The sequence below is a fragment of the Danio rerio genome, chromosome 15 (assembly GCF_052040795.2).
Source record: "Danio rerio strain M-AB ecotype USA chromosome 15, GRCz13ab, whole genome shotgun sequence".
NCBI classification, from domain to species: Eukaryota; Metazoa; Chordata; class Actinopteri; order Cypriniformes; family Danionidae; genus Danio; species Danio rerio.
In genome coordinates this window covers 51,260,001-51,270,000 of record NC_141035.1, presented here as the reverse complement: position 1 = coordinate 51,270,000, position 10,000 = coordinate 51,260,001, and the positions used below count along the sequence as shown (strand labels likewise).

Below are 10,000 nucleotides of genomic sequence, written 5' to 3'. Positions count from 1 at the left end.
TATATATATATATATATATATATATATATATATATATATATATATATATATATATATATAATAGAAATAATGTATTTTATTTATTTAGCCTGAAATGTTGACTCCTCCAAAATATGTGAAGTGTTTTCCTAAAATAAATCAGATGGGGAAAACGTTTTTTGTTTGTTTGTTTTACCCAGACCTTTAAAAAGAACTTATTTTAGAGCAGTGATCACAATATCATGATATTTTATCCAAGGTTATCATACCTGCAGAAACTGCACATGCCTATTCTGCAGTGCATTTAGTCATTGCCCAGCAGGCACACAATGTCATAAGCTTAGATTTAGGTCATGATGTCAGGTGACCAAAATTCAATGTCTAGCCAGCGCCTAAGGACAACGTTATTTTGATGTCCGATAATGACACCAAATGACGTTGATATTTGGTTGATTTTAGGTTGTGTTGGAAAGTCTAGCCAACATCTTAAACCAGCGTCATACTGACGTCAGATACTGACATTTATTCATCAGGTACAGCAACCAAAATCCAACGTCTGATCATAGTGGTAATGTTCACACAACATTAAGCTGTAACATCATTAGACGTTGATATTTGGTTGATTTTAGGTTGGACACTGACGGTTCTGACATCAACCTGATTTTCATTTTCTAAACAAAATGCAACGTTCCCACAACATTGGGGTACAACATCAATCTGACGTCATGATGATCTCTTGTGTCTGCTGGGTGTTTAAGGCCATTTGGGTCATCATCCAGTAAAGATCCATCATCTCCACATTAGCGACCTGCATCTGAACAGTCTCTGGGTCAATGTGTGTAAAGATTTTGCACATCTTCTTGGACACTTTTAGGGCTTATAAACAGTTTGCTGCAATTATAAATCGCCCATGTCTTGAGGTAGTTCATTATGATGCGATTTACCTTCTATTGGACAGGAATCACAGGACTGATTTCTCTAATACCCATAGAAAAGACAGAATACAGTAGTGACTGCCGGATGAAGGACAGTGGTGGAGTAACAGTACAAATACTGCAGTAAAAATGCACTCAATGGGAAGTAAAAGTGCACATTATCGAAACAACTTAGTAAATTACAACTTCTGAGAAAAACTGCTCACTTGCAGTAGTCTGAGTGTTTGTAATTTGTTACTTTACACCACAGAATACACTAAAATAAATGAATACAAATAAATGTTGAACATATTAAAATGAATGACAATAAATAAAAGCTAAATAACTGATCTATAGCACTGCATATACAAAAGACAGACTCAAATAAATAAATAGATTAAAATATAAATGATATAAAAATATAAATATATATTGTTAGTTAATAAAAAATGTATATAACCTAATTAAATACATAAATTACTAATCTACTGTAAGAGATAAACAAAAGACATAATAAAATAAATAAACAAATAAATTCAAATATAAATGTAATAATAATAAAAAAAAAAAAAAAATATATATATATATATATATTTAGCCTGTATGTATTTTTTAGTTTATAAAAAATATATATATATATAAACATGAATTAACTTTCTAGTGCATGGCATAAACAAAAGACAGATTAAATGTGATAAACAGATTAAAATATAAAGCTGTCCAGCTCAGAGAACACAGGTGTGATATTCTGGCTCTGACCTGCGGATCTCTTCAGTGTCGTTGGATCTGGCCGCTTCCAGAAAAGCTTCAGCTGAAAACAGAAGAAAACACATGAACACACTGAGCAGATCACATGAATAAAGCCTGTATTTAATTAAAAACAGTTAATTAGCCACCTTTATCATCGCTGTCCTTCTTAAAGCAGAAGGTGAGTGCGGCAGCCGAGATGAGGCCTGCGCCAGTAGCAGAAGCCGCGGTCTTTCCTGAGCTCTGGTGTCCGCCTCTAGAGCGCCCCGCAGCGGTCAGAGACGCCCAGCTGCTCCGGCGACTCTCTAGATTCGCGCGCCACCTGCTGGCCAGCTGATGGTACTGCGCGTGCGTCTCCTCGATCACACCGCTTCTTTTCAGCACCGGGCTCCGGTTCGGTTCCAGGTTTCTAAACCGGGCGGCTTCTCCGTGACTGGTGTGCAGAGCGCGGCATGGAGACAGACTGCGCGACCGCCGGATGAAGACACGCGCCGGTACCGACGACAGGAACATCGCGACAAACCGACACACTGGGAAACAGCGGATTCCGTTATCAAATGATACCTGAGGGAGAGTTTAATTCAACGCGTCCGTGATCCGTGACACCCAGGGATCCGTTCACTGACAGCAGGAGCACCGGAGATCCGTACAAGCGTGCGTCCTCTAAAACGAAAACATCCGCGGCGCGCGCGCAGGGCATCATGGGAAATGTAGTTCAACAGCGCAACTACTGCAGACGCTCAGGAGAGGATGAATAATAATAATAATAATAATAATAATAATAATAATAATAATAATAATAATAATAATAATAATCTAATTTTCCTTTAGCTTAGTCCAAGATTTATAAGGAGTCGCCGCATAATAATAAGCCTAATAACAAATAAATAAGTAGATAAATATTTGCATTCATAATTATTGCTAATAATAATTCAGATTTGTACATTTAGCTTAGCTACGTAGTCTATAGCGTAAAATATGTTAAATATATTTGTAAGTTAACAACAATTGTTTCTTTCAAATATGTATACATTTCTGTAATAATTATTCAATATTAATAATAAATTAATAATTATTAATAATAATAAGTCAGATTTCTACACACACACACACACACACACACACACACACACACACACACACACACACACACACACACACACATATTATATGACGTTAAAATTTTTTTTTTTGCAAGTGAACAATTGTTTCCTGTTTGTCTTTCTTTTCAAATCCGTTTACATTTTTATTGTGTTCATTATTTGATAACAGTATTAATTAAAATACACTATAATAATAATATTAAATAAAATCTATTGATGATGATGATGATGATGATCATGTAAGTATATGAAGTTATTAGAAGTGTGTTATCTGTGTTTGACCTACAGAGGGCGTCTAGACTCACCAAATATCCGCCAACAGATCAACAACAGCAGATTAATAATATATCACTGTGTTATAAATATTTAATCATGTTATTAGCATTATAATTATAGTATATTGTTGTTTTTGTTATGATTACAGGACAGTTTATATGTATATGTTATGCATTTTAACCGGATTCATAGAGAGCCGCAAGGGAGGTGAACCTTTATGAGAAAAAAGCAAGTATAATAATATTCATAAAAATAATAAAATGTACTGAAACAAATAAACTTTTTGCACAGATCAAAATTCACATTTAAACACACACATCTGCATTGCACATTATTAAGTTGTTTGATATTGCATAATTATTATTTCTGAATATTTGGTATTTTTACATATTACAAACAATAACTAATAATAGACTAATGTGTGTGTGTGTGTGTGTGTGTGTGTGTGTGCACGCGCTCTTAATCTGTAGACACTGGAGGAGGAGGAAGAGTGTGAGTCACAGTCTGACAGCAGAGCTCCAGTGGGCGACCAAGTGTGTGTGTGTGTGAGAAAGAGATAGAGTCCGTGTACATGCCTGTGTGTTTATATGCATATTCAATTAATTGAATCGAATATGCATCTCTGTGTTTGTGTGTATGTATGTGTATGCGTATGACAGTGTATAGGCTATATATATTTATATCTGTGTGTGTACATGTTTGGTGTTTGTATGTACATATATAGGCTCTCTCTATATGTGTGAGTGTGTGTGTGTGTGTGTGTGTGTGTGTGTGTGTATATGTGTATGTGTGTACAAACAGGCTACATATATTCATGTGTGTGTATGTGTGTGGGAGAGGTATTCTGAAATGCTGAACATCTTGTTGTCTAATGTGTAAATCTAGCATTTTTAAGGATCGTGGCTTTAAGAATAAAGATTTCAGAGGATAAATAATACATATTTTGCTCAAACTGATGCTACATTCATTCATTTTCTTTTCGGCTTAGTCCTTTTATTAATCAGGGGTCGCCACAGCGGAATGAACCACCAACTTATCCAGCATCTGTTTTACACAGCGGATGCCCTTCCAGCCACAACCCAACACTGGAAAGCACCCACACACACTCACACTCATACACTAGGGCCAATTTAGTTGACCCAGCCGAGGCTCGAACCAGCAACCTTCTTGCTGTGAGATGATTGTGCTACCCACTGCACCACCGTGCTGCCGCTGATCCGTCTTTTAATGATTTTGGTTGTAAATATGCAGTTGAAAATGTTTTATTGAATTAATTTAATTTCTGTTTATATGTAGCCTATAAAGATCCTCTGGCAAAAAAAGAGCATACAGCATATTGTGTGTGTGTGTGTGTGTGTGTGTGTGTGTGTGTGTGTGTGTGTTCTCTGACCATTGACCATCCAGTGTTGTCTGCCAAAGATTAAATTTTCTTTTTTACGTGAAACTCTTTCAGTTCATGACACAAAAACACATCTTTTGTTCAATATTTCACCTTTTCTTTTCAGCTGTCCTTAAAATCTAAACGTCACCTTGTTCATTGTGCTAGCACACACTGTTAGTCTTAAAGTGAGCAATTAACCTGTACAAGTTAATCCACGAAGAAGTTCTGCTAATCTTTCATCAAACTCTGCTCCTCTGCGTCTGCTCTGGAATGGCACTCCTTCTCTGATGACGTCAGTTTGTCTGATTGGACAAAAAATGCTTGGCCGTTTAACATTAGTGAAAGATGAGAGGAGGAGCATCAAATTAAACCACGCCCCCTTATCAATATTCAGTATACAATATTTAGTTTTTACTACAATGAACTGTGGTGTATTGTAGTATAATATACCCTATAGCTGTAGAAAATTACAGTGCTGGCTCATTTTTTATATTACTAGAGTTGTGTTACCATAGCGACTGTAGAACGGCCACAACAGACCAATTACTGTAGTTGTTGCGTTACCATAGTGAGTATAGAACTGCCACAACAGACCGTTTACCATAGTTGATGCGTCACCATAGCGACTGTAGAACAGCCACAACAGATCATTTACCGTAGTTGTTGCGTTACCATAGTGACTGTAGAACCGCCACAACAGACCGTTTACCATAGTTGTTACGTTACCATAGCGACTGTGAAACCGCCACAACAGATCATTTACCATAGTTGTTGCGTTACCATAGTGTCTGTAGAACCACAACAGATCGTTTACCGTAGTTGTTGCGTTACCATAGTGTCTGTAGAACCACCACAACAGATCGTTTACCGTAGGTAATGCGTTACCATAGCGATTGTGCAATCGCCACAACAGACCAATTACTGTAGTTGATGCGTTACCATAGCGACTGTACAATCGCCACAAGACCAATTACCGTAGTTGATGCATTACCATAGTGACTGTAGAACTTTCACAACAGATCATTTACCGTAGTTGATGCGTTACCATAGCGACTGTACAATCGCCACAACAGACCAATTACCGTAGTTGATGCGTTACCATAGGGACTGTAGTACCGCCACAACAGACCGTTTACCAGTTGATACGTTACCATAGTGACTATAAAACTGCCAGAACAGTTCATTTACCGTAGCTGTTACGTTACCATAGCGACTGTAAAACCGCCACAACAGATAATTTATCGTAGTTGTTACATTACCATAGCGACTGTAGAACTGCTGCAACACACCAATTAACGTAGTTGTTGCGTTACCATGTCGATTGTAGAACCACCACAACAGATTAATTACCGTAGTTGTTGTGTTACCATAGCGACAGTAAAACCGCCACAACAGGTCAATTACTGTAGTTGATTCGTTACCATAGTGGCTGTAGAACCACCACAACAGATGATGAGCTACGGTACACTGAATCTACTAAATCTACACACACACACTGAATCTAATTGTTCAGATTGGTGTGAAGCTGTAGTTTCTGTGTGTGCTGTAATGAACAGAAGACAGGAGGCGGAGCTCCAAAAACACAGGCAGTAATTGGTTTAATTCTTCATCTCTACATTCATCATCATCATCATTCTCTGAACTCCAGCCATGCAGCAGCGCCCCGAGTGTGTGTGTGTGTGTGTGTGGAGTCAAACCACATGCAGGTGTGAGTGTATGTGTGTGTTTGAGTCTGTGTAAGTGTCTGTGTGTGTGAGTGAGAGAGAATAAGAGAGAGAGTGTGTGTGTGTATGTTCAGTGTGTGTCAGTTGGCATTGTTATCAGTGTGTGTGGGTTTATGTGTTTGTCTATGTGTATGTGTGTGTGTGTGTGTGTGTGCTTGTGTGGTTGGGTGGGGGGGTTATGAGTTTGTCTATTTGTTTGTATGTGTGTGTGTGTGTGTGTGTGTGTGTGTGTGTCAGTTGTTAGCGTTGTCCTCGTCACTGTGTTCAGCGCGCTCGTCTCTGCTCTCGCTCAGCGCGCTCTCGTCGATGTTCTCCAGTGACTCTGCGTGCTGGATGGAGAGTTCAGACATGGGGATGCTGGACAGCGGGTTCTGCTCCGGGAACAACCACGGCTTAAAGCCCGGACTGTGCTTCTGCTTCCACTCGGGATACCGCGCACACGCTTTACTGATGCGCTTCATCGCCTGAGAAACATATAAACATTAAAACATGATCAGATCTAAAACATACATTAAAACATAAAGAAAACATAAAAATGTGTCATTTAATTTACATTTATTTGGTCATTTTACACACACACAAACACACACACTTACACACACACACACACACACACACGAAACAATATAGTGCATTTAAATCAAATACGAAATATCTAAAATGCTTAATTTGATTGAATTGATTTTAGTGATGTTTCAGTTTAATATAGTTCATAACGATCATCACAGTTTCAGAGGAGTCATCGACCAAACAAATGATTCATCTGAGTCAGTTAAGTGAATGAATCAATGACTCACTTATATAAATACCAAGCAGCAACCTCCCACTCTCCTGCGTGAACTGAATATGGAAATATCTGAAACTGCAACAATAAAGATTCCGCTAGTCCTGACTCCGTGATAGAGCAGATTTCTATTGACACCACTCAGGCCCGTGCAGAGACTGTCCAAAGGGCATGTGCAGGATAATTTTTTTGAAGAGCGTGGCGGGGGTGGGTGGTTGGAGGGGGTTGAGGTTGGGGGGGTTGAATGATGTTGTCGCGCGCGTACTGAAGAGCGGTGTTGTCGCGCACGTTTTGATCAGCGGTGTTGTCGCGCACGTTTTGATCAGCGGTGTTGTCGCGCACGTTTTGATCAGCGGTGTTGTCGCGCACGTTTTGATCAGCGGTGTTGTCGCGCACGTTTTGATCAGCGGTGTTGTCGCGCACGTTTTGGTCAGCGGTGTTGTCGCGCACGTTTTGATCAGCGGTGTTGTCGCGCACGTTTTGATCAGCGGTGTTGTCGTGCACGTTTTGATCAGCGGTGTTGTCGGGCGCGTACTGTAAAGCCCGGTGGGGGGGAGGGGGGGGTGCGTACTCAAGAGCGATGTTGTCGCGTGCCTACTGAAGGGCGGTAGGGGGAGGGGGTGTCGCGGGGCACTTTTGATCATTTTGGAAGGAAACTTTCTATCCAAGACTAAAAAGGGCATGTGCACTGCACAGGTTGAGCCCTATGTGTGCACGTGCCTGCACCACTGTTAAAATGGCCTGTCAAACTGTTAAAAGCTGTGTACAGCCTGATACAAAGAACAATGTTGGTTCATATAGCTAATATTATCCTTCATGACTGTGAGGGGGTGAATGTTTTTATAACTCGTCCATTTCCTTTATTTTAGGTTACATTAACTTTGCATAATTAAGGGCGTGGCCACTTGAGTGACAGCTAGGCAGGCCCGGATTAAGAATTGGGCACTTTGGCTGCGTCTGAAACCACATACTTCCATACTATACAGTACGCTAGAAACAGTATGTGAGGCGAGTTGTACGTCTGAATTCATAGAATTTGAAAATCGGTATGAGAGAAGGACCCAGATGACCTACTACTTCCGAGATTCTGAAGTGCGCATCCCATGCTCATGATGCCCCGCGAGAGAATTCACGAATTAGAGTTAATCAATGCAACTGATGACCATGACAAAATGGCGGGTGTAGTACGTCCGAATTCCATTCATACTTCTTACATTCATACCGTATACAACTTAGGCTGCGTTTGAAACCGCATACTTCCATACTATATAGTACAATAGTACTATAGTAGTATAGTAAAATCAGTATGCGAGCCGAGTAGTATGACCGAATTCATACAATTCGAAAATCAGTAGGCGAGAAGTACCCGGATGACTCACTACTTTAGCTGAGATTCTAGAGTGCGCATCCCATGCACGCTGAGCTATCCCATGATGCCCCGCGAGAGAATTTATGAATGGGAGTAATGTGACACAATTGACACAGGTAGGTCACGTGACCATAACAAAATGGCGGATGTAGTAGGTCCGAATTCCATTTATACTTTTCACGTTCATACTGTATAGAACGCACTTTTCCAACGGCCGAGTAGAACGTTTAAATTCAAATGCAGAACCTACTGAATAGTAGGCGGTTTCGGACGCAGCCTTACTTTTCTAACGGCTGAGTAGTACATTTACATTTACATTTACATTTAGTCATTTAGCAGACGCTTTTATCCAAAGCGACTTACATTTACATTCAAATGCAGTACCTACTAAATAGCAGGCAGTTTCAGACGCAGCCATTGTCTTGTAGGGCTCCTTACCCGGCTGCACCCCAATAGTTAAATAAAAAATAAATAAAATAAATAAGAATAAGAATAATATAATATTTCTAATAAAATCATCTTTAATGTATTGCTTGCACTTTAAAAATAAATGATATACAGAACTTATATTTATAGTCTACGCAGATTTAACTTATTTTTAAAGCATTTAAAGCACACTTTGATTAAAAATACTAATAAAATGTGAAAATTAATTGATTTTAGTGTACTTCTTTAAGTTCACTGAAGCAGCACTTAATATATATATTGTAACTACAAATTAGCTATATTAAGATGTCGCTAAGATTTATTTAAATTAACTATTTAGATGCGGGCGACATGGTGGCGCAGTGGGTAGTGCTGTCGCCTCACAGCAAGAAGGTTGCTGGTTCGAGTCCCGGCTGGGTCAGTTGGTGTTTCTGTGTAGAGTTTGCATGTTCTCTCCGTGTTGGTGTGGGTTTCCTCTGGGTGCTCCGGTTTCCCCCACAGTCCAAACACATGCGCTATAGGGGAACTGATCAACTACACTGGCCATAGTGTATGAGTGTGTGTGTGTGTGTATGTGAGTGTGTGTGTTTCCAGTACTGGTATGCAGCTGGAAGGGCATCTGCTGCATAAACATGCTAGATAAGTTGGTGGTTCATTCCACTGTGGTGACCCCGGATTAATAAAGGCACTAAGCCGAAAAGAAAACGAATGAACTATTTAGACGCTGTTTATACACATGTGAAATAAGCTAAACCTCATTAAATACCGTCGAGCCACTTGTGACTTTTTATCACATTTTCATTTTTAAACAAAAATATTTCCCTTCTTAAAAAATAAATGCATTTCCAATCTGAAAATAAGAAGATGAGTTTATCAGATGCTGGAGTCAAACCGGGGTGATGATCGATCGTGTCAAACATGATGCCATGTGCTTTATCCGCTTGTTAAGTGTGACGTCACGCGAAGCGGCTTCCAGGTCCAAGCGCTCTATTCAACTGAATGGGGAGACTCATGAAATGGTAACAATAACGTTTACAAAGCCATTTAATACTTTCGAAAGTCACGATGGCAGTATATATGTCCATGCCTAATATCCGATGGCCAGAAAGTGATTCATTTTTTTATAAATTGTTAGATTTTTGGTATTTGTTATGCAGCAAGCCCAGAGATTGTTGTGTACACTATGACTTTATATACAATTAACTTTAATGTGTGATAGGAATAAAACGTGATCATAAACGAATGATTTCTCCACTCAAATGAATGGACCCGGAAACAGTATGCATACGTCACAAAC

General features: G+C 39.4%; 2 protein-coding genes across 9 annotated transcripts in view; both read right to left on the bottom strand.

Moving 5' to 3' along the window:
• The window catches only part of clpb (ClpB family mitochondrial disaggregase), a 70,386-nt gene extending 68,061 nt beyond the window's left edge, over nt 1-2,325 (bottom strand). For all 8 annotated transcript variants that reach the window (XR_015509907.1, XR_015509909.1, XR_015509910.1 and 5 more), the window contains exons 1-2: nt 1,790-2,325; nt 1,653-1,704 (exon numbers count right to left, since the gene is read on the bottom strand). Coding sequence is in view for 1 of the 8 variants with exons in the window: in XM_087284701.1 (XP_087140827.1) it covers nt 1,653-1,704; nt 1,790-2,153 (416 nt within the window). In the remaining 7 variants the exon portion in view is untranslated. The remainder of the gene's footprint in view (nt 1-1,652; nt 1,705-1,789) is intronic.
• A 3,648-nt stretch (nt 2,326-5,973) lies between these two features.
• Nucleotides 5,974-10,000, bottom strand: part of stard10 (StAR related lipid transfer domain containing 10) — a 29,136-nt gene continuing 25,109 nt past the window's right edge. The window contains 1 exon segment of the mRNA NM_205646.3: nt 5,974-6,588. Coding sequence (NP_991209.2) covers nt 6,358-6,588 — 231 coding nt within the window. The 3' untranslated portion in view covers nt 5,974-6,357.